The 25,334-nt window shown below is 39.6% G+C and overlaps 1 protein-coding gene and 1 long non-coding RNA gene across 4 annotated transcripts in view; one reads left to right on the top strand and one right to left on the bottom strand.

Annotated features, from left to right (window-relative positions):
- Positions 1-25,334, top strand: part of TBC1D14 (TBC1 domain family member 14) — a 67,879-nt gene that overhangs the window by 10,198 nt on the left and 32,347 nt on the right. For all 3 annotated transcript variants that reach the window (XM_021394797.1, XM_021394798.1, XM_021394799.1), the window contains exon 3: positions 9,706-9,826. In XM_021394797.1, coding sequence (XP_021250472.1) covers positions 9,706-9,826 — 121 coding nt within the window. The remainder of the gene's footprint in view (positions 1-9,705; positions 9,827-25,334) is intronic.
- Positions 12,269-25,334, bottom strand: part of LOC110397866 — a 16,582-nt gene continuing 3,516 nt past the window's right edge. The window contains exons 2-3 of the long non-coding RNA XR_002438021.1: positions 22,902-23,016; positions 12,269-22,387 (exon numbers count right to left, since the gene is read on the bottom strand). This is a non-coding gene — a long non-coding RNA (uncharacterized LOC110397866). The remainder of the gene's footprint in view (positions 22,388-22,901; positions 23,017-25,334) is intronic.

Consider the following 25,334-nt stretch of genomic DNA (forward strand, 5'->3'; position numbering starts at 1 on the left):
AAATCTGAAGATGGATTGGCATCACATCCCATACATTGAAGCACAAACCTGTGGCCTAATTTGTAGTTTGAGAAGAAAAAGAGCTTATGTTTCAAACCAGTAACCAGTGGTTTCACTATTAAGCCTAAAACCACGTGAATTTTTTGTATCTCATGCACATATATGCGTGTGTTGTGAGGTGACTAGTCACATAACTGGGAGATCTGAACCCAAGGAGCTGGGTCCACTGATGCCATAGATAAGTCCACTGCATTGTTAAACAGGGTCTCTTCAGAATGCCATTTCTTGTTTTTAATGAGAGCACGGCATGCTGTACTTAGCTAATTTTGATGTTAAAGGGAAGGTAAAATAACAAGGACTGTTAAAGTGTTGATCGACCGCTTTCATCTTTCCAAAAAGGGAATTCCCTGACCATAGAAGATAATTATTTTCATATTTTCTCTTCTAATTGAATAATCTGGAATTTTAAACTTCAGAAACTCCTTGACATGTTTTCTGTTAAATAAAGATGTCACAGAGTTATCTCTAGATCTGTGTCTGTGACGGGGACAGCAGGTCCACCGGCCTGAAAAAAGAAAGGGGGAGGGGGATGGGGGTGTCAGCACTTCATGGGTCAGTTTGGCCCAGTTCTGTGACTAATGGGGCAGGGGGTCCCATGGACCCACGCCCCGGGAAAGGGGGGAAAAAAGGGAAAGGGTAGGGAGATGGGAGATGGGCCTAAAAACAAAACAGTGGCAACAATCTGAGGAGAAAAGTTAATTTACTAAATATGATATCGGAATGCAAGATAACACAATATTATACAATATAATTGGAATGGAGGCTAATGAACCAAATAAAATGAGAGAGGGTATCCGGAACCGAAGGCCTTGCTCTAAAAGTGAAGACGGGACCGCTGGGGAACACACACTGCCAGGATGAGCAGCAGAAAAGGAGACAGCCTCGTGACTCGTGAGCAGTTTTATCTTTCCCTCTGAACACAAAGTCCTCTGGGGTATGTAGTTTTTCTCTTCTGAGAACCAGGTACCCGGAAAATCAGCAGTCCATGGAACTGGAGCGTTAACTCCTTAACTCCCAGTGCTTTACATGATGTTATGATGTGGAATACTGATAACAAAAATCATAAAACCATGACAAAAGACTATTAAATAGACTAGAGGCTGTAAACTAGATCTCCTGAGACTCACTCACCTGCTAGAAGGATCAGGGGAATTTGGTTGCAGCTTCATCCTGCCCCACAGCTTTAGCTGGGCACCTTTTGAACTGACTGTTGTCAGTAATGTTGATCAGAAAGGGCTGGAAAGAGATTGTTGGGAAGGAGGAAGGCAAAAAACATGTGCTTCCAGGTTATCAGTGTGGTTTTGATGCCCCTTACTTGAAAGCCACTTCGTCTGTTTGAAACAAACAATTAGTTGGCCTCCCCTAATTTGTTTTTACTGTAGTATCTCTGGAGAACAAAACATAAGTTACAGAATTTTCCTGAAATAAACACTTCCAAAAGCAAATCTTTCCTAGATGCAAAGTTGGAGTTCTGCAATGATAATAACCTTATCTTTTGATAAAGAAAGCCGAAAATTGTTGAAAATGATGTGATATAGGTTCCAGAATTTCTGTCTTCTGTTTCCCTGTATGAAGCTGGGAACTTTGTCATGTGGCCTGTTCTCCACTAGGTGCTGAACTTAAACTGTCCTTGTAAATTTTAATCCATTTTTTTCCCTTACGCATGGAATAGTAACACTTGAGAATTTGTGTTGTATTATTTCTTCCTTAAATTTTGCGTTAAATCTGCTTTGAGATGCTGCTCTTCAGAAATGGAAGTTTTTTTTAGAGATAAAATCTTCTTTATTTACACTCCTGTTTGTGAGAAACTTTTCAGCTGTTCAACAGCAAAATTGAAGAGGCTTGTTGAAACTGCTTCTTAATTATGGGAGTTAGGTGAAGATCTGCATGGCAGTTCTTTGGTGTTTTGTTTTCTGTTTTCCCAGCAGTGGTGCAATAAGCAAGGATTTAATGCAATCCAATTACTATTTATGAAAGAAGTAGTTTTTTTTTTTAGTGGCTGGTGGGAAGAATTATGAGAGTCTAGCACCGGCTAGCAAGCGTGCTTTGTTAGCACGGTAAGCACCGTGTATTGCTTGTAACATTCAGCTATAATGTTTGGTTTTTTTTTTTTTAGTCCATTCCTTGTCCTTCTCTTTTCCCCCGTGTGAGGCTGCCTTTCCGATAGCTTGCACTTGTTCAATTCTATACGTTTGCTTTTGAATGGAAAAAGTGAGAATTATGTACATTTTCATAGTTGTATGTAAAACTTCATGTCAGGTGACTGGAGCTGAATTCTGCCTTCATTTTGATTGTCTTTGGGATTGCTTAGAAAGTTAGTGGTTGAGCTGGCCTTTGTATCTTCAGTTAATTTGCATGAAGTTTTCTCATGATTCTCTGTGTTAAAAGGAGCTGTGAATAGTGGGGTTGAGGAGCTTTGGGAAAGAGGAAGGCATCAGCACAGTCACTGCCATGTGACACTATCTAATCAAAGGAACATTGAATGTTCAGCTGACTTTGTTTCCTTGCTTCCTTATCAGTAATGTCAACTGTTTGAAGTTAATCCTATGTTCAGAAATCATAAAACCAAACAAACCACAAAAAAAACCACAAAAACCCACTGTTACTTTGACCTAGGAAATTCCCTCAAAATAAATAGTTACTGTATTCTCTCTCCTTGATTTTTTGAATACCGTTACCAGTGCAACATAATCTGTGGGGAAATCGGATTCCACATAAGATATTTAAAAACAGATGCTAAAAGGCTCCCACAAGAAATGGTCTTTCACCAAAATTCTGTGTGTGGACGAAGACTTGTTTGGTAGAAATAGTGTGTGGAGACTGTGGACTTCCTAGAGCAGGGATAGGTGTTTTTAGGCCTTGATCTGGATAATCTGTGTTTTGTTGAATAGATGTTGAGTTTGCTGCATGGCAAACCAAAAAAAAAAAAAAAAAGAAATTAAAGAATTCTTATTCCTGTGCTGTTGATCTCAGTATAGGCATTAGCTACACTGTTGTTTTAAGCAGGTATCCATTATGAGCATTGCTTTGAAGGCATTAAGAAAACTACTTCAAAGGTTTTCAAGCCATACTGTAAGAAAAATAATTTTAAAATGGCACAGTAGGTGAAGAGTTGCTCATGTCTCACTCTGACACTGGACAGAACAAATGCAAGAGCTTGGTAACAACCATGAGTAAGGCTGCATCTATGTAGTTAGTGCTTGAACTTTCCATCCTGACCTGTAGTGTTCCTGAAACACAGAATTGCAGAGCAGTCCAGGTTGGGAGGGACTTCTGGAGCCATCTGGTGTAACCTCCAGTTCAGTGCAGGGCTGACTTCAGTGGCAGCCCACATTGCTCAGGGCCTTGTGTGGTCAGCTGTGAGCATATCCAAGTGTAGAGGTACCAGAGCCTTCGCAAGATGTTGTGGTCCATGATTGAGCCACTGACACTCCAGTTTTTCCTTTTATCCAGTTGAAATGTATCTTGTCACAGCTTGCTACGTTGGCTGTGTGCATCTTTGAGGATGGTCATCCAGCCTTAATAGAAGCACCTCTCTCAGCATCTCCACTTGTATAGGCTTCAGCACCCAGCTATTGTAGTGATCATCAGATGGACTGCCTCCAGATTTTGATCTTTATTTTACTCCAGGGGCCCCAAACCAGACACAGGTAGTCTTGCAGTTAAGTAGGGCTTTTAATCATTTCTCTCTTGATCTGGTAACAGAAGCCAGTCTACAGTCAGTCTTTTTATTGCTGGAAGGTTTTACTGCTGACTCAGGCTTATTTTTTTGCTTGGAGTGGCATTTCATATATTCATCTGGCCTGTGATTTGTGTAGCAGTGGTACTTTAGACCTACAATGAATTTCTCTTTCAGTCTCTGGGAATAAAAGTTTGGGTTATTCTGATAACATTAGAATAACTGGGAATTTTGCCAACTGGTAAAGAACTGTTATTTATAGTTAATTGAATCTAATAGTATGAACTTAGATCCAAAAGTTGCTTCTGTATGGGAGTCCTAACTGGCAGAAACTCCTGTTTCTGAGAAGTTAGCAGAATTTGCATGCTAGATCAGCACTGCACATCATCCCCACGCAAAATATTTCTTACTTTGCTGCAGCCAGCCAGTACTGCCAAACATTTGAGATTAGGCTCCCTTATTGTTTCAAGTCTTTGCACTTCTGTACAAGCAGCTCTGCTTTGTGTTCTTCTGAAATGAGGGATGGCCTCTAAGAAAAAGAGGTACATGCAGAACACAGTAGTCCTCTTGATTTTTAGTTTATTAAACTTTGGTTTTCTTGGATTTTTTTTTCTGGAGCATACTGAACACACCCAGTGTGCCAGAGTGTCAGTGGTTGGAAATTTAATTGTAAAATTTGATATACAAAAGATGATTTGTTATCAGAGAAGTCTACTTCTAGACTGTCTAATTCTTTTGGATTTTTTAATCTATAAATCAAGCATTGTTGATCCTTTACCTTGGCCTTTGGCGATCTGAGATAAAATTCTGCAAATGTTGCTTTTAGGTCTGAATTTGGACTCTTACTCAAAGCCTAGCTTTTAACTAGTTGTTGAAGGTTCTTTTCCATGGCCAGAATACTTGGATGTTTCTTGATTATGCTCTGTTCTGATGTGTGTGTGTGTGTGTGTGTATTTGTAAAGCGTACATTGACTGAGAGGTGATCTGGGGTGGGTGTTTTTCCCAAAGTGTCAGTTGAATATGTACTATACCAGGAAAGATGGCTGGATGCTTTTGCTCACTCTGCAACAAATATTTAGTACGGTTTCTCTTCATATACTTTTTGCTTCATAGGTGCTGTACATTGCTTAAAATTCCTTGTTTCAGTGTAGGTTTCTAGGTGCCTTGTGGAGTAACATCTGCGTAGGCGTCTCTTTTATACATTGCTTGTGTGCTGAACATAGGGGTTTACCCAGCTCTTACGAGCAGTATCTCCTTACACTTTAGAAAGTTGATTTTGCATTCCAGTTTGACTGTCTTTGCATAGACTGAGGAGCTCAAGACCTGAGTGATCTCTTCACACTTAATTTGGAGATGCAGGAAATTTCGGGATCTTCCTCCAGAAGCAGCCGAAGGAAATGCGATTTGCCTCTTTTTTTTCCTTGCCTCTTAAGAGAGTACACACAAGTTTGATGCTCATTTGAAATTACTTCGGAAGATAATTCTGTCCTACAAAATCTGAACCTTCTGAACTTGCTTCACTGGCCTTGTCTTTCATCTGTTCTCTTCCTAAGGCTGGTAAGTTCTTCCAGTTGTTAATTCACACGACTGTTCCAGTTATTTTGTCTTGAAAATAATCATTTTAACTGGAAGACTAATTAAAATTTGAATGGAGCGTGCATGAGCAGGAAATGCTGTATGAGGTTTTTAACACTTAACAAAAAATGTACACGCTATTACACGTGAATTTTGGGTGAACTTTATTGCCTCAGTCTGTGTGTGGGTTGGGTCATTGTCTGCCTCTGGTTAGATCCGTCATGCATGTTTCTTTACAGCATCTGTCTTTTTAAAAGTAACCAGCTTTTTAAACCATGACTGGGTTTTTTTTTAGTTAAAGAGTGGACTTTCTGCTTTGGCCATGATGCTGAAGTTTGATTAGAAATACAAACTTCAAAAAGCTGTAACATATGCTATATGGATAGGTTTGGCTTGGCTACTAGTTGATGTGGTTCGAATATTTCTTTAATTTTTTCTTTGTTTAAGGCTTCAGCGTGACCATGACAATGTGGAAGGTGACAAAAATAATGGCAATATATGGATGTGTAATGTGTCTGTATGGCAGTTATTCAGTAACTTTACCTCAACAGTGCTTATAGAACCAAAGTGAAGTGCTTCTCGTGTTGCACTCAGGAATAAGTTTTCCCTGACACTGCTGAACGTGGCTATCAGTATTACATTCCACTAGTCCCCACAAAAGAAGCAGTTGGGCAGATCAGTGTATGATAGTGGTGCAGTATGTACATGTTCATGGGAAAGAATTTTGAGCCTCTCTTTTGTCTCAGGGTGTTATTTGCATGTATGTAAACACTCTGGAGCTGTAATTCAGTTCTCTCCAGTCAGGTAACTTTCTTATTTCTGCAGCTCAATTAAAACAAGAGATTAAACTTTTCTTTGGTGCCAAATGGTGTTTTTAAGGGACGGTGCAAAAAGTCATTTTATATTTGAAATGTATTTGAAATAGTTAACTTCTGTGCTAAAATAAGGAGCTGCAGACATTTCGTGTAAAATAGTTCATGTGTTTGATGGGAATGCAGATGAAACCCACGACACTTTAATGGTTCCGCAGTAATGATACAGCAGACATAATGTATTGTGTCAGAGATTCCTGTTAATATCCCCGCTGTAAATCAGCATGATGTGCTCTAATGATTGTGAAGAAGGCAGTGAGACTGAGATAATCATCAGCACGTGATCTTTTCTTTCCAGGCATGCCAACCCTTTTTACATTTAAGATCTCAAATGAGCTTCTGTCTTAAAGCACTTGTAATTAAATTTTAGAATCTTTAACCCTAGGATTTCTGAGTTTCTCTTTGGAGTGAAAAGTTCTATTTTTGCAAATGAAGAATTTTTGCTCCTCATTACTCTGCATTTTCCATTAATTGTAGTCTCCTTAACCATGTCACCTTTAGAGCTAAGTTATTTGGTGAATTGTATTTACTCAGGAGTGAAGCTATTCAGTAGTCTATTGGGTTTTTTTGTTTTAATCTGATGGAGCTAAGTGTGGGAGGAAGAAAACCTTTTTGTGTTATGGTAGCAGACAAATGAAAGCTTTTGCTAAGAACTGTTTGCTCTTATATATGTACGTATGTACGTGCATATGTGTAAAAAATAAAAATAAAAATTATATACATATAAAATATGAATAAAACTCAAGACACGTCAGTGATGTTACAATTTATTAGAAGAACTGGTTGTAGTTGATAGTTCTGCATCTGATTGTGCCAGTTTATGGCTTCTGATAGCGCTGTGTCTTTTGGAAGTCGGGATGCTTCTTGGAGCGTAACAAGAGTGTGGATGCCAGAAAAATGCAGGATGTAGGCAGAGGGCGGGGAAAAAGATGAAAAGGCAGAGTGAGTTGCTCTGTACAGAGTGGGAGTTGTATGTTGACCACACCAGGTCCTTTCATTTCATTTTTTATTAAATAAAAAGATTGCACTACCAGTGCTTTGCAGTTCAAAGAGAGAAAGAGTTGCCTGGTGCCCTGGAACTTGCACCAGAAGTCCCACAGACAGGGAAAACAATGAGCTGAACAGCATCATGCCATCTGCTAGATAAGCTGTACTATGGTGCAGCCTCTAAATGGAAACGGTTAGGACTGCTGAATTGAATTCAAAGCAACTACTTGAGATGGACTTTTCACTCGTAGTCTTACAGCAACACTTCCAGCTGAGAGCTATTACGCTTCATCATCCCAATTTGTCTTTATTCTGCTGTGAAGATAAAGATGTATTGCAGCCTGCTGCCCTTCTTAGAATTCTTTAGAGAGATTGGGGATGTTGTTGCTTGCATAGACACTTGCTAGCAGCCTCTAGTGTGGGTAGATACGGAAGAAAATTGCCAGCTCTTCTAACTTTCATGTTAGTGCCATTCTGACAAACTGTGCTGGAAGCTTTTATTTGCAAAAGAGGATTTGAATGTGCAGGGAAGCACCATGCAGGTGTGCCTCCCTGGGTGGCTCACAGCTGTGCCGGGTGTTCTGGTTTGCTCTGCAGCTGGCTTGTAGTCATCAGTGGAGTTTCTCACTTCCTGAGTAGTAGCCTTTTAGCAAGAACAACCAACCTGTCTTGTGCTGTGAATCATATTTTTCTGGAGTGATTTTGGTGATGTTACTGCTGTCATGTTTTCCTCCTTCCCTTTTTTAGGTATATTTTAGAACTTCATTGAATTTTTTTCTTCAAAAATTAACAAATAAAAACACAGATATCCCCAAAAACCTCACATCTGTCCCTTTTAAGTTTTATTTCCCTGGTAGTTGTCTCAAACAGTCCTTTAAATTCATAATCTCTGTCTTTCGTAGTTGAACTTGGGCTGGGTTCAAAAAGATATGCACCTAATCTCTTCGAGGTACTAACTCGAAGAAAATGGATTCTTATATTGTTAAGGTCAAGGAATTGCTGAAGAAAAGAAAGCAAATCCAACTGAGATACCTTCCTTTGAAGTTGCTGTTATGATGGTCTCTTTTCCCAGCACTAGCAGTTGTAGTGGCAGCAGTATAGCTGAACTTGCTGATTAATGCTCTAATTAGCTTATACATTTTTAAGTAGCATTATAACTTTAATGATGAACTACTGGAGAGCTCCATAGCTGAAATGGAGCATGTTAGTTGTAGAGATGCAGCAAATCCATGCTGTTGATCCAGTAATTTACCTGTGGAATTATGATTTCACACTTTGGGGCAAAAAAGGGAGGAGAGGGAGCAGGGCTGGATGGCAGCCGGTTTCTCTTTTCCTTGCTGTCTCCCCTGCATCTTTATCCTATTTCTTATTTTGTCACAGGAGTTAGAGGGAAAGCTACATACGTTGTAGAAGTGTAGTTACTCTTAATACTTAGCTTTGACATCAGCTGTTACTGAGTTGTGTCATTTCTGTACCTAGCCACCTTGGTCTTACCTTTTAATATGATAATCTGTTCCTGCTTTGGGTTTCAAGGTAACTGTACCCTTGTGATACTGAAGCATGTGATCATTAGTGTAAATATAGACCTATATAAGGATGGCAGCGCACCTTATTAACTTCAAAATACATTTCTATGCACCCTACGCTTGTGTCTCAGTTGTTTTCCTCCTCTTAAACATTTCTCCTCTGTTCCCAGCAGTTTGATCTCTGTTGGTGTCCCCATGATGCTGTTTGTGTTAGCTGAGCCAAGGTGGCCTGAAAAAATAACTCTTTTTTTGTGCGTGCCTTTCCTGTTGTGGACTTGCATTCAGCATATTTGGAACATGTGATGTTCAGTATAGTTTTTATTTCCCAACCTGCCAGACTTAATGAATAAGAAACAGTCCATGCTTGCTAGGGTCGTTAGAGTAGTGATTGTAAGTGAGGAAAAACAATAGTGCTAGACTGGAAGCAGCTGTAGTGTGAAGGTGCTGTAGCTGTGTGCTGATTGAAGAAGTGAGAATGCTTTTGGCTAGGTGGAATAGGGTTAATGTGTTTTGATAGCTGCTTTTAAGGTTATTCAGGAAAACAATCTTTTTATAAAAACAGATCAAATACAGTAGAAGGCTTCTGTGTCTGCAACCTTTTTGTGATTTTTTGCTAGTAGTCTGTTGTAACAGGTGGATAGAGAACATTTCCATAGCGAGAGATTTGTTTCTTAGTCTCACTTTAAAAGACTCAGGATGAGTGTTGTAGAGGGAGGCTAAAAAAGTAGACTACTCTCAGAAAGTTATTAAAAAAAAAAAAAAAAGCAAAAAAAAACCAACTTCTTTAGCTGTTAAAATTCTTACTTAGCCAAGTCCATTGCCTAGCATGCTGGCAATGCTGTGTAACGTATCCCCTGAGGGTGAGAATCAGTCCCTGCCACCACAACAGCAGCTAGAATATGTGGTTGAGGGTGAATAAGGTTGACCAATTATCTGTCTTTCTGTCTGTTGTAATTAATTATCCCTTTTTTATTGATCAAACTGTTTTCTTTTTTTTTTTTTGTAGGAATTTGTTTACCAGAAAGCAGAATGCAAGATTTGAAAAACAGAATGATGTGGGCTGGAAGTTGTTTGGAAAAGTACCCCTCAGAGAAAACTCACAGAAAGATCCAAAAAAAATACAAAAGGTATTTCCTTTAACTCTATATTAGGAGTAGTAAGGAGTGCAGAATCCAGTTAAGTTTATGATCTGTATCGTATACAGATAAGTATATAACTGTGAAGCCTGTTTGTATGAGGAGTTGCGCCCAATTTCTTGTGCAATATTGAAGATGGTTTTTTTGTTTTACTTCTGTTGTAACAGAATGTAGTTCAGATGTGTGTGTTTTACATTGTTATAAAATTGAGTTTTCTATGAAAATAATACCATTTTGGTATAAAGCATTTAATGTGAGAATTTGAAGTATAAGAATGCATCTTTGTTGTTTTTTTTTTTTTTTTTATCAAGCTTGGTAGGTATTTTGAGCAACTTTCAGTTTTCATTGGCATATTCCAGCTTTCATTGGTGTTTGAGGGGAAACTGCATTCTTTTGGGGCCTTGCTTATTTGTGCTTAAAAAGCCATTAGAAATGCATGAACTCAGAGTACCATTGATGTGGTAGAGTACCTGAAAGTTCTGTTGCAATGCTGGTTTCATCCATTCCTTGTTTTCTAAAGTGCTTGCTATTTGGAGTTGAAATTTTCTGTGTGTGGGCCTTGCTGAAAATTCAGTTACTGACTTGAGGTATTGGAAAAATATAATGCAGTCAGGGTAAGCAAGTGAAATAGAATTTTTCTTTCATTCCTAGTACAGAATAGTTCAGATGGGAGTGTGTGTTGAAATTTATTGAAGTAGTTCCCTGAATAGAAAAATTTTTAAAAACTTCATAACCCCCTAAGAATTTAGGTTTTTTCCCCATTTTCATTTCCAGCTAACTAGTTTTAGCTTTTTTTTTTTTTTTTTTTTTGGTAATACGTTCTTGATGCTTGTGTTTTCAAGTAGTAAGCTTTTTAGGTCCGTGATTTGTCAAATTTTAGGTAGCTGTTTTTGAAAGTGGGATTGTGGTGGGGAGCAAAGAGGTTATACAAAAAAAAATAGTCATCTTTTCAGGTCATCCCTAGCTTGTCATAAGGGAATGAAAAAAACTGAAATCCTTTTTTCTTTGTCTTTGTATGTCACATCTAAGCTATAGTGTTCTAGCTATGTTAAAATGTAACAACGTATAAGAGAGTTGTCCTGACTACAGATAAATCTGTTTGCATAGCTAAGGATTCAAATAACCTGCCTTCCCAGTTAGGAAAAATCAGCAGAAATCTATCTGTGTGGCCAATAATTCCTGAGCTACTCTTTCTTTAAGAAGTAAATATCTTACTCCTGTCTTTCTCACTTGATCTGGGATTTTCGGATTGTTTATAGGCTGATGCTTGAGTTTTTTTTTATCGTATTTCTTTTGGTATCGGAAGCTTCATGTTCTCACTTCCTTGTTCAGACCACCTGGGGGATAAAAAGGTGTACATAGAAAGAGAGCACGTAGCTAGAACTTCAAAACCAGCTACTGTGTGTGAAGTGAGAATGTTTATTTGAAGGACTGTGCTGCTTAAATCAGGGTAGAATGTTCTGGAAATCCGTGCATCTCATGTGACTGTTGTTACCTGTAGTTAGGCTGTCAGTTTAAGTGCAGCTATAGCACCTTTTTGAAGTCATCACTATGATCAACTGTTGCAACCTTATCTACAGCTTGTCTAAAGTTAAGTTTTCAAGTGTTCATCTTCTGATGACACATTTCTCCAAATGTGTCCAAAATCAGTATTCTGATGCAGCACTCTGGCACCTAACTGTATTAATTGTGGTCATCACCTTTTCTTTGAATCCTGGATAAATAATTTGTTAGCATTCTGTGTTTTTTCTTTGAGATCCAAACTATCTTACATTGCAGTATTCTAGGAATACTGAATACTCACAACTTCAGTTATATTAAATGTGTTTAAAAAGAAAAAAAGCTGTTAAAGACCTGTCTGATATGGCAAACAACCATTGGTGAGTTTCTGGCAAGATTGCAAGGCTGAAACAATTGTCCCTTGGATGACGATAACCAACCCTTCCTGATTTACTTACAGCTTTCCTGAAGCTATTTTTGAAATGTACAACTTCTGAGACTTGGGTAGTGCTGTAAATAACTGATCCAGCCTCACCAGCACCCAAAAGCACCGTGCAGTGTAGGTTACCCCTGGTAGATTTCTTTGCCAATGACGAAGTAACATCTTCCTTGCAGAGGTTTTAGCCCACTCAGAGGCATGCTTTTAGCAATGTGAATTGTGCCCAAAGAATCTGAGACTGTGTAATGGTAGGAGGTGACAGAAAGGCCGCTGGAACAATGCCTGTTGGCCAGCAGCCATTCTTTCTCCTTTGTGAATAAAAGAGTACTAGGCCAGAAGAACAGATGCTTTTGTCTCTGTTTCTGCCTTGAGGCCTGTATTTTATTTCAAAGGCTGGAAGAGTAGGTGCTTGAAAGATCTATATTGAAGTATTTGGGTGGATGTGCTGAAATGGAGATTTGGGGCAGAAGAAGGTGTCTCTGGTCAAGGTAAATGGTTAATGTCCTACTAAAAGATTTTGGTGTCTGCACTTTTTCCCATGGGACATGAAACAAGATACCAAGACTATATTTTTACAGGTGGCTGTTAATTGTCTGCACTTCATGTATGCTTTACTTGAAATTGAGCTTATTTTTTTTCTCCAGAAGTGCTGGTGTCTTTCTTGAAGCTCAGTGGAATGGAAGTTACAATGTATGAAATTCACTGTAAATGCTAGGTGCCTAGAATCCAATCCTTTGCAGATACACAGTTGTTTATGTGTTGGAGCTTGACGCTATGTATCTTGATCACCTTTGTTTCGTGACAACCATGTTGTCTTATGTGGAGTGGTATTATGGGAAACATTGTGGAACGCTCTTATACAAACCTGTCCTTAGGAGAGCTGAGCCTTGAGTGCTGTGCTGGGAGCTGTAGTGCCCAGAGTAATGAAGGTAACATAATAATTTTTCATTGAATGCTGTCAGTTCTGCGTATTGAGGGATGTATACAGAGTATGCAGCCCGTGTGGAAAGTACCACCTAGGCAGCAGGGACTAACTTGAAATTTAAGTATTCTTTTAACATGAAGTTGTAAGATCCTATACACAAATTTTGGAAAAAAACAAACTGGGGGGAGAAAAGGGAGAGCCAGTTTTTCTGACATTATGGAAAATCAGAAGGGTTGAACTCTGTAGTATGTTGATGTCTTGAGCCAATGTAGTGATTTGTAGCTACAGTTTTCTGTCACTCTGTGTCATAGAGTTTCTGATTCTATGACACGATTAGATGTATACAAACTTGATGAGAAATAGTCAGACATTGCTGATGTGCTGGTGGCCACAAGTTAACATTGGTGTAGCTTCCTGCTCATGTTAAACTTTATTCCTTCTGACTTCTGTGTGTGCAGGATTACCCCATTTCATTCATAGCTCTCTGGCAGACTTGCTTCTTAATGCACAGCTGAGATGATGTACAAAAGAAGTGTGTGTTGGCATGCACTTGTAACCAGCTTCTCATTGCTCTGTCTCTTGGGTATTTGTCTGGTTTTGTACTGGAGAGATACTTAGTGCTCTGTTAAAGGGTCTCATACCAATTTACTAGTGGCAGAAAATTGACAGGGTTCAGAGGTTCTGTTACTTGAGATTCCTCAAGCTTGGGAAAGGGTGGAAGGGAAGAATGTGCCTTTCTCTCCAGCCTGTTCTTGCTGTTCCAGTTCTCACCTGTATTGGTGCTGGACATTAACTGGGTACCTGAAATACTTGTTTCTTGAGTAAAAACCGTTCCAGTGTTTGGCTGCTCAGACTTGACTTACTGATTCTTTTCAAGGAAAAAAATACGTATACCATGGAGTCCTTGTCCTTGAAATTCAGTGTTGTTGTCTATGTTGTGAAGTACTCAGAAACCCACAGATTTAGGACTCAGTCTGTATGGCTACGGAGTGTAGTGTTCCTGTTGCAAAATCTTGGACTGAGTAAAGATCTTAAATTCTTCATCATATTTTTTTAACTGTAATTTCCCATTTGACCAAAAAAAAGCCAACAAAAAGTAAAGCCAACAAAATAAAAAAAAGAAACACCAAAAAAAGAACAACTCAAGTGGTATGTAACTTATTGAGACTATTTAAAGTCCTTTGGATTATCTAAGATGCCACAAAATCACTAACTGTAGTAGTAACTGTGGTTATCAGTCCTCAGGTTTAACATATCTGGGGAGATCAATCTGATCATACTTGCTTGGTACGAAGCTCTTTGTGCGCAGGAGCTGTGGTAACTGAGTCATGGAGCAGCCGTTTCTCAAGTCAGCTTCTTTTGCTTCTGGACAGACATCAAAGGAATCCTTTGTGCCAGGTCAGCTAATTAGAGCTTGTGACTTCATTGGTATGTTCATGGTTTCATCTTTTGATAACTTCATTATATGGATGAAGGGTGATTTTTTTTTTCTTTTCCCAGAATGAGATGAACTAAGCTAACTGCAAACTTAGGTAGTCTTTTGAAAGATAAGGATTGTGTTTGTGTGTACAGTTTTTAGGCTTGTTTAAAGGGAACAGTCTTTGAAAGCATTCTTACTGTACATTGTTCTCATACTTTAGCCATAATAATTTCATGTGGGTTTGAAAGAAATGTGTAAGAAAGAAGTTGTAAGATTTGTGTGTGTGTGTGTGTGTGTGTGTGTGTGAAGTACAGGAAAAAAACCTAACTGAACTGTGAAGTGCTGAAATGCCATTTGTAGAACTTCTAGCTCTTATTGCCTTCTACTTCTGAAGTAAATAAATGATGAAAACTCCAGACTCTCAAACTATAGTGGCAGTTCACAAGCTGAACATCGTTATACTGCAGCTCCAGGTGGCTGATCTAGGAGCTGTCTGTAAGAAGTAGCCTTTTGTTTTCCTCTGACTTCTGACCGAAAGAATGGTCAGACAGATTTTGTGCACGTAGGCCTCTTCTCAAGTCTTAACAAATACTCCTCTAAGAACACTCACTTATTTGGCTAGTGAGTGGAAGACATAGGATCATACTCGATTTTGATGATGTGGGAATTAAAATCGTTCCATTTAAGTTGGTGTTTGGCCTACTTGTGAATGCTGACAATATACACGAATATTACTGTTTTGATAAGGAATCAGCATTGTCTTAGACAAAGATTGGGTTGCTTTGCATCGTCACTGCGAAGTTTTGTGTAGATTTTATCCAAGTAAGTATTTTAAAGCTTAAAAGCTGCCAGAACAAGTAATCTCATCTGGGAAATTGTAAGTGCATTTACAATGGAGGTTTGCATAATTAATTTCTTGTATCTATTATCCTCCGGAATCCTGCTTGAGCAGAACTGGTTAAGCCAGATGCTTTTGCAGTTGTTGTGTCAGAATGCACTGGAAGTCAGATGACAGTACTTCACTGTGAATAATAATAAAATTATCCTCCCTTCTAAATAGACTACAGGGCTGAACTTTGTGGCCATTACTTCTTTCAGGAACGCTTTTCAGCAGTGGTGGAAATAGCAGATGTTAAATGTTGTATGTTTGCAGGTTTTTTGAAGTGGTTTTCTTTGTTAAGAGAATTCACTAACAAACTCAAAAATGAGATTGTTTAATCTCTGTGTAACATTGTCTCCTCATGTGATCAGTCTTCAGGAAAGTCACCTTTTAGCTGTGTCCTCAGATATGTTGCAGCTGTCTTACTCAAAGGCGCAGTTTAAATGAAATTATTTATCTCAATAGTGTATTATCTCATCGTGTAATATGAAAATCCATTTTGTAATTGGTGCGTAATATTTGTCTCCAAACGTTCTGTGCCCCTGTGAAAACAGTTCAATTTAATTTTAACCATGGAAACTCCACTAAGAGCTCAATGGAATTCTGTTATTTTGAGTATCAGTACCAGTAAAATCCAGCACATGTATCACGTGAGGCCTTTCAAGTAACAGTCTTTACTCATACATTCAGGTTTGAATATTTTATGAACTCATTTGCTGCCTGGAGGCATTCCATATTCGAGGTTTTAATGGAAGTTTCTTAAGTATAAAAAGTAGCTATGCTTTTTAACTTCAGTATTGTCATCTTTCCCAACTCAGAAGGGTTTCTGTTTTGGAAGCCGTGGTACTTTCTTTCACGGGAAGAGGTGACTTCATTTCTTTCCCTGTATGGGTAAGGATTCAAAACCACTGGGGAGTGAGTGAGGCCATCGATGATGAAAACAGTGCGCCTGCCTCCAAGGCAGTGGAAAACTACAGTGGTTTATGTGTAAGTGTGGATAACAAGTTTGTCAGCGCAGGGCTCCGGGAGCAGGCTGCAGCCATGTAGTAGGCAGAGTGGCAGCAGTGGGGCTTTGCAGCCAGCCTTCTCCATACACCTCATTTGTTTTGCCCTTGCTGCTCCATCTAAGGCACTTGAGGCAGCTTTCTTGGCCATGATGATCACATTAATACGACACTGTTTCTATTGCACAAGTTGGCAGTACTTCCATACCCAGACTGTTCAGATTTTTTCAGTCGTTCATGTGTTTATTATTTTGTTTCTGAGAGGGGAAAAAAATAATTATAACCCTATTATTTTTTGGTACCAAGAGTAAAATTTTCCAACTGGGATATATTCAGCTGGAGACACAACGGACTTTCTTTTTGGAGCGATGTACTAAAAGAAAAGAAATCAGCAGGATTTACCAGCTGTGGTTTCCTATGATAATCACATTGTGACTACAGGTGGAACCAATCTTCCTGTTATTCAAAATCAGTTGCGCTTAAGCAGATCACTGTGCAGGATATGATAAAGTGAAAGCGAGCTCTTCAAAGAGGCTGTGTGCAGTGTTTGGGATGTAGGTGATGCTTTGTTTTTTTGTGGAGTGAATTGTTAAGCTCGTAACAGTACTGGAAGAAAAACTTGTATAAGCTGATTTGAGTGAGATGTATCATTCAAGTTAATCTCAATTTGACTTTTTTAAAGCTGTAATCCTAACTGATTTACAAAGTCACTTGTCTCAGAATCAGTTTTCTGGCTTTCATCTATTAAGTGGAAAAGAGCAATGACACCTTGCAGGAATAACTGAAAGAAATTACTCCCAACTCATGCCTTAGCCAGACAGTGGCAAGAGCTGGTGCTGAGAGCAGTGCGTTTTATCTGGGCACCAGAAAAAAAAGAACAAACAACAACCAAAAAAAACCAGTGCGCTGAGAGCACTGACTTCTGCTGTGTGGAGGTTCTGTGCAGCTCCAGGTGCAGGAGCATTCCAGATGCGTGCTGTGTGCCACGTGCACGGCTGCCACCGCATGTCCCGCTTCCTCTTGCCCACTGCTGATGTGTGACAGTTGTCTAAAAATACGTAGCTTTTCTAAATGCTTATCTCACCCATTTTCTCTATGCTCAGATAGTCTGTTCGGAGTCTTCTGAACAGGAAGTGGATGGTATGAACCAATTTCTGCAGGAGCTTGATCTGCTGCTTTGAGTTACTACTCATGCTGAGCTTGCCTGCAGATTGATCGCTGGATACATCACAGTGACTGATGGCTGAAGATGTTAGAGGTGCAGAGGATGCTGTTAGATTATATTCGCACTTTAAAGTGTACTAAGCTATAAACTGGTACATTTTTTCTGTTGCACAGTAGAAGTCCGAGGGTGTGAGTGAGTCATTTCCTGCCTTGTCTTCCTCTGGGCTCATTTCTGCGTGTCATCCTGAAAGGCAGGATTTAGATCTGTTATGGTCTGGCTGAGTTCAGTCCTTAAAAACAAGGAAATACAACTGCAGTGCTGTCCTCATTGATCTGAATCTAACTTATGTTAGCTTCATGGTTCCAGAGGTTAGAACTATGTGATATTTGAGGTCCCTTCCAACCCAATCCATTCTATGATTCTGTGCGTACTCTTGTTGCTATCTCTAGAAATAAGTGTAACTGTAATTTTTCCACTTAAGAATTACACCTGCAAAACTTGGAAGCTCCCTTAATACGCTGCTGTTTTTTCTTCCTTTCTAATCCAACTCAAAACATTTTGATTTTACTGAAATTGCGTGTAAAGAGAATCTAGTTTTTGTGAAATTATATAAAAATAAGTAAACAAAGGGAACCTGTTTTGTCACTTATAAAACCTAAGATTTTTTTTCAACAAGAAACCTAGATAAAGGTACTGAAGAGATCGTTCAGCAGTTCTAGTAGGCTGTGTTACTGTAGAAGGAGCGCGTTGCTCTTGTCCTAACTTGAAAATTACGTGCCTCAAACAAATCTAATATTATATTTAAACAGATAAAGCAAGGGTTATAGCATCCATCCATAGTAAATGAAAGGGTAATTTAATCCTACAGCAGAAGGATTATTCCTGAGTATTTTAATAATAAAAGAATGTAATATGACCCACCCACGTATCATAATGTAGCAAACAGTCCTGGTGCCTGAGTGCTTCTTTTAATGCTCCTGGAACCTCTTCCCTTGTGTTACAAAAATACGTATTAGGAGCACGAAGCTGATAGAAAATAATAGGCTTTGAGTATCAGTTTAACAGTCATGGCAAACTGGAAAGTGTTCTATTGAAAGGAAGCGGGCTTTGCTGGATTTTTTTTCCTCTTCCCCTTTAGTTTTAAAGCCTTCATTTTAGTTCTATCACTTTGAAATTCCTCTCAAACTATCTTAGTCAAAACACTTGGAAGCTTGACGGATCTTAACTGTAACGTCATGTTTGCGGATAAGTATTTGGCTTTCTGGAATAAAGATACTAGGTAGATAACAGGATAAGCTTTGTTGGTTATTGCTGTTACAATGTCAACTTGCTATTCTCTACTAAAAGGTCCATTTTAATGCTAGTGCTGAGTTCTAGGGGAAATACGCTAAGTTTAAAACTATTTAGTGGGATCATAAAGTTTGTCTGTCTTAATTGAAAATAGTGATTTTGTAGCCTACCCTGGTACTTAACATGAGATGGAATATAAACTCACAGAGCACAACATTAGTTTTAAATGCAAGAGGCCACAAATAAGTGGGAAAGTGCTTGCTATTGAAGGCAAAGTATGTAGCTCTTCTTACCCTCAAAAGTTCAAGGCCAGGGAGAGCAACTTCTCAGAAGTCCTGGTACATAAGTGGAAGCTCATTCTCATTTGTTGTTAAGTAAGAACCCAGCATGTAGCTGGCATTTGTACGTCTCACGGTGCTTAAACACCTGCATCTTTGTGTAGCCAGTAAGTTTTTTTTCAATGTAGTAACCTTGGAATGAAAATAGAATTACGTATAGAAATACCAGTGCATACTTTTGAATGCTGCATCGCAGAAACACTTTGCACAACACTACTGTATAGTAAAGCTGGAGATAAATCTTTAAAAGCAGATATCTTGGCCTCTGAATATTGTGAATAAATATCTTAACGGGTGAGTGGAACTTGTGTTGCTAGAATGTGAAACTAATTGAGGAGGCTTTGCTAGACTTCAATATGTTATTTTTTAATTAAACAGAACCAAGCTCCCAAGAAACCTAATCCAGAGGTTTTCTTTGTTTCTCCTCCAGTTTATACATTTCAAGCTTCATCTTAAATTAAAGAATGGGGCCAGGGGGGAGAGATGAGGGTTGTGAAAGGCCAACTCTTTCCATGCTCACTAGCAATAACAAACAAAGCTGATGTTCTTTGGCTTTGCAGAGTGAAAGGAATTACTGTGTGTGTTATTGGAAACTTGGAGGGTACAGATGTAAGGATTTTAAAAAAAGCAAAAAAGCACCACACCAAACTGGTACTTTTTCCTGAAGTGTCTTTCTGAAGAAAGATCAGGAAAATATTTCAAGCTTTATAGTCTCATTCTCCCCCTCTCTCTGAGGATACCTCAGTTATCTACGTGATTCTATTAGACATTTTTAGGTAGTCGTTTTGTTTTACTGTGTTGTGAAGCTGCCTCTCTAGCAAGACAGTGCAAGTAGTGTCATGAGCGCTGAAGCCTGGAAATAGCCATCAATTTAAGCTAGACTATGCAGCTATGTTACCTTCCTTTATGTATTATATTTATACTAGCAAGTGATTTTAAAAAAAATCACAATCTCTTCTCAAAATGAAATCTTCAGCTACAAAGATGATGATATTCAAAAAAATTGATATGTTGGTGTAGTTTTTTGTTTATATATATATATATATACAGAATGATAGTGAAAGATGATGTGAAAAAGAAACTTGTATAAAATATGTAAGAAACTGTCACCAGTAACTGCTGAAAGGGTAATTTCAGAGATCAGACCAGCAAATATGGATGTAGAAAATCACCTGAAGAAGTTTTAGTGCAGTAGACTTCTTGCCTTGCTTTTCTATCATTTCAAAGGACAGACAAGTATAGAACTTGAAAAAGTGAGAGACCCTCAGAAATGCACAAACCTTGGTGAGGAAGCAGTATAGAAATTAGTGAGAGGATTTTAAAGGGGACGTGAAAGCGGAATACGGTTAAATGCTTCAAGTGAAATGCCGTTTCTCACGCTGGTTTGGTGCATGTGCTAAGGTCACACACATAAATACAAGTCTGCACATACTTACCTACATAGACAGCTGTTTGCAAACAAAAAGAGTTGATGTATGCTCACCTGAGTATCTGAACATAATAATATGAGTTTATGTGCATTCCTGGGTCATTCTTATGTTGTCCTGAAAAATGCAAGTATTTGAGGTCTTATTTGCAACTGAATAGAGAACTTGCGAGATAAAATATCAAAATCCTTTGACTCCTTTCCTATATCCTAAGATTAACCTGATGCATTGGCCATTTCAGAACTGTCACCATGAAGCTGATGTGACTTAAGAATACTTTCTTCTTTTCCGTGTCTTGCTCAGAACGAGGGAACAGTTTTCTTGCTAGTAGCCAGACTGAAGAGCATGTAATCTGAAATGGGATAGGAAAGATAAGTTATTTTCTGCAACACTAACGCATCAGCACTAGTGTGAAATCTCAGAAGAAAAAGTTGCTGGCGGTTGCTTTGAAAGGGCACAGTGCTAAGGCTACACAGAAAATTGAGTTGGAGAGATGAGTGAGCGGACATGTAGTTTGTGTAAAATTATTATTTTTATTTAAGCTCCATATCCAGTGTAATCCCAATCCCTAGGAGTAACATTCCAGGTATATACTGAAAACAAGTGTTGATAGTATTTTATTTTGGTAGCTGTTTATTTAAAAAAAAAAAAAAAAGTGGCGTGTATTCTCTTGCTCAGGCACTTGTTGGAAGCTTGCACTGCTGGAAGCTGTTCTAGTAGATATTTCCACTCATTTGATACTGTTGTGTATCAGATAGTATCAGTATATAGGGAAACTGCACGTTTGTGTATGCAGATTAAATTTCATCCTTTTCAATGTTCTGAAGTAGTGTGGTTTTTTTTTGTTACAGTGACTCATACTGGAGTCACTTGTAAGAGTTTGCTTCACAATCTGATTACAGATACCACACAACAATGAAGAGCTGTTGTTAAACCACACAGTGCATAGATATGCTTTGTCTTTTTTGAATGGTCCTTCAAATATAGGGAAATGGTCTGGATTCTTTCCTTTTTTTTAAGCATGTAACTCTATATGATTCTGAAAGCACTTAAATTATTCACATATAGCAGAAATGAAACACGAACCCTGAGGGCAAAAGCCATCTGATAATGTAGCATGTTGCATGATGGACTCTGTAAGAGCAAAATCATTCTTTCTTGGGAGACCTAAATTGACTCTATATAGACTTGGATTTCAAATGTTCTTTAACTCAGCGTTGCTCCAAATACAATGCCAGAGAAGTTCATATATATAAAAATAGCTAAATTGGTCCAATGGAAGGAGCACAGGTCTGCAGTGTAGTCTGTGGCTTCTATGAGGGCTGCTCCAAAAGTAATGCCTCCTATTTTATGATGTCAGCCCATGACATCAGGGGCGGATGTTGGTGGTATGCCAGTAGAGGTTAAACCTTACTGCCAATATTCTATTACCTTTTGTTGCTGTGTGACAGATGGCTGCAGAGGGGCAATTGGACAGAGTGGCATCTGACCTGGAAGCACGTATGAAGCAAAGGTGTGTCACTGAATTCCTCCATAAGGAAAAAATTGCACTCATTGACATTGATCGATGCTTGGTGAATGTTGATGGAGAACCAAACAGTAGATGTGAGCACAGTGAGACAGTGAGTGGTACGTTTCAGCGATGGCAACAGTTACATGAAAGACAAGCCATGTTCCAGACAGCCATGCAGATTTTTATGAGCATGGCATGCAAACTCTTGTTCATTGCTGGCAGAAATGCACAGCTAATTGTGGTGGCTATGTTGAAAAACAGTGTTTGGTAGCTGACAATATAAAATAGTGTTATTGTGCTCTTTGTATCTGTTGTAGTTTCCATGGAAATAAATAAGAGGTATTACTTTTGGAGCAGTCTATGTAGTTCTCTTGTTACCTTTTAGAGTATATATGCACTATTTTATTCATACAAATTCAGCATGGTTGCATGGGACCAAATCCCCCTTTAGACTGTAATCAGAAGGGAGAAGCTTTTCAGGGAATAATGGGAGTAATTTCAGAGCACTTGAAATGATGCCTGAAAGTAGGTGGTGTGAGGTTTTCCTTGTGTGAATTGGCCATAGTCTCTTGCCCTTACTTTGCTGAAGCATTCCTCATTTGTTAAGTATGGAAGAGGAAAATACGGTAGTACTAAGACGAGAAGGATAACCTGGTGGAAAATGCACATGGTGTTATTGCAGTCACATTGTATCATCAAATGGCTGTCTTCTGCTGTGGTATTCTTTCTACAACTCGAGAGGCTTAAAAATTTGTATAAACAGGTAGTAAAGCAAGTAGAGCTGGTGGTTCTCGAACCATTACTGAGTCACAGAGCTGCCAAATCACTCTAGCAAAGTCTGCGGGTTTGGTGTGCAACTGATATTTCTCAGGTTGTCAGATCAGATCTCTAATAAACTAATAACATTTCAAAACAGTTTTGGTACTCTTTCTTGGACTTATATAAAAGTTCTCTAATCCTATTAATACTAAGCTTGCAAACAATTCCTTGGGCTCAGATATTTGTATTCTGTTAAATTTGAAGGACGTTCTCAATCTGATCTCTGCCCGAGGTTTTAGTCTCCTTAAGTTCCCTTTGATTACTGTAATTGATTGTATACAAAGAGCCCCCATTAAAATGTCCATTTTATGGCTTAATATCATGTCAAGAATTAAATCTTAGTTACCTGCCCCAAAGATCATGTCACGTTTTGTGGTCTGCTGGTTTCAATTCGTCTTCTGAAAGTTCTGCTGCTCATTCCTTTTCCTGTGTAACATTTCTGTTTGTACAGTTACATTGCCCTGGAGCAAAGCAGATCCAGAAGTTTAACTAAAGTAACCAAATTGATGCAACAGAACAAAAGATCTGCTTGTAGCAGAGTCATTTCCCCAAATCAATGTATTGTGCAGTAGCACAACTTCTCACAGTGGCTATAAAGAATTGGTGTGGGGTGCTGGAAGAGGGAGGAGGGTAGTGATGACCAGCTTACGTCTATCTGCTAAAGCACTTTATAGCAAAAGGAAAGAGGCTGCAGGTGGACATAGATGGAAGCTGTGAAGCAACAGAAGGGGAATGCTGAAGCCATATTTTGGTAGCAGTCAGACTCAAAAGTCAGGACAAAAAGAAAAAACAAACAAAAAAAACCCAAAAAAAACAATTTTGTTTGTGCAGTCCTGGTCTGGTTCCTATCTTGTAAGCTGTAAGAGGCAGGAATTCCAGTGGAAAACATCATGCAATTACAGCTTGTGCATAATTTGTCCGAGTAGCCTCAGGTACTCTTAGAATTGTGGCAGCCTAAAAATAGAGCTACCATACCTGTGTGTAATCTGTGGTAATGAGGTGAGTTATGGAGTGTACTTCAGTTCACCCTGCAGAAGTATCTCCCTGTTTCACCAGGCTGCACTTTCTCTCAATATTTTTTTTTTTTTTGCGGAGGACACAGCTGATGGAGCTGATGGCTGTTTCCTTGGTCATGGAGATTTGCAGCATCGTTCCACTTTCAGTACGTGAAACCAGAAGGGTTTGCCACGGAAATATTGTCCACCTCACAGTCTGAAGTTGTTTCTGTATTAATAGTTGTACTTTTACTTAAATGTTTGTCAGTGTGTGATAATTGACTGCTTCAGACAGCTTAAGAGAAGAAATGTTGGCATTTGGGGCTGTGGTGCTTTTCATGAGCTCAGATGATACCATTGTGGTGATTGCCCATGCTCTGACACCAGATGTCTGTTGTTAATTGGTGGTGGTAGGAATGAGGCTGAGATACTTATAAACAAATGAGCTGTCTGTCATTTGGTATATTACTGCTGCCTCAGGATTCGATGACAAGCTATAGGTTGCAAACATTAAGCTGATACAGCATCCAGCAATTCCAATCACTTTGAGTTGGAAGGGACCCTTAAAAGTCAATATTTACAACAATATTTAGTTTGAAATCATTCCACAGAATCATAGAATCACACAGGATTGCAGGGGCTGGAAGGGACCTCAGGAGATTGAGTCTGATCCCCAGGTAAAGCAGGTATGCTACAGCAGGTCGCACAGGTAGGTGTCTAGACAGGTCTTGAATCTCTCTGTAGGAGACTCCACAGCCTCTCTGGGCAACCTGTTCCAGTGCTCCATCACCCTTACTGTAAATTCTTCTGCATGTTAGTGCAGAACTTCCTGTGTTCAAGTTTTAGGCCATTGCTTTTTGACCCATCGCTACACACCACTGAGAAGAGCCTGGCCTCATCCATTTGCCTCCCACCTCCCTTTAGAGATTTATAAACATTAATCAGATTCTCCCTCAATCTTCTTTTCCCCAGGCTGAACAGACTCAGGTTACTCAGTCATTCCTCCTATGGGAGGTGCTCCAGGCCCTTTATCATCTTTGTGGCCCTCCACTCGACTCTTTCTAGGAGATCCCTGTCTTTTTGAACTGGGAGCCCTGTTGTTCTGTCGCAGCAACCCCTGCTAATGGCTCTGGCTCCTTCTTTCTTACAGCCCCCCTTTGGATACCGAAATGCTGCTCTCAGGCACCTGAGCCATCTCTTTTCCAGGGTGAACAGCCCCAGCTCTCAGCCTGTCCTTGCAGGGGGAGGTGTGCTATCACCATTTCTGTGGCCCAATTTAAGAGAAAATAAGAATTAGGAGAAATTCTCAGAAACAGAATGCTTAAGCAACTTCTGTTGTATTCAGGTTATCTCTGCTGCTCATTCTGACTTAGGATCGGGCCTCGGTGGAGGCCACAAGCAGCGTGAGAGCCTGAGCGCTGGGGCAAGGAGCGGCTGCAGACGCGGGGACAGCAGAGTAACTGTGGTAAACCAAGGGCTGCCTGATCTGCAGAGGGAGGGTATGGCTCTTTTATCGCTGCCCGAAGAGGACGGACAGCAGCAGCGAGGCCCCAGGGCGCCTGTCCGCACGGCGCCCGCAGTTTCCTCAGGCCCGCTGCTACCACGAGGCTAGGACGAGGCGGGAGCCCGCCGACCTGGGAGCCGGGGAAGCGGCGTACCCGGCCGGGCCCGCCCCGCCGCCAGGCGTGCTCAGGCAGCGCTGGGCGAGAGGGAGAGAAGCGATCGGCTGCAGCGGCTCCGCAGCTGATTAGTGGGGCTGGCGGGGCGGGGCGCGACGGGGCGGG

This window comes from Numida meleagris, chromosome 4 (genome assembly GCF_002078875.1).
Source record: "Numida meleagris isolate 19003 breed g44 Domestic line chromosome 4, NumMel1.0, whole genome shotgun sequence".
Taxonomy (NCBI): Eukaryota; Metazoa; Chordata; class Aves; order Galliformes; family Numididae; genus Numida; species Numida meleagris.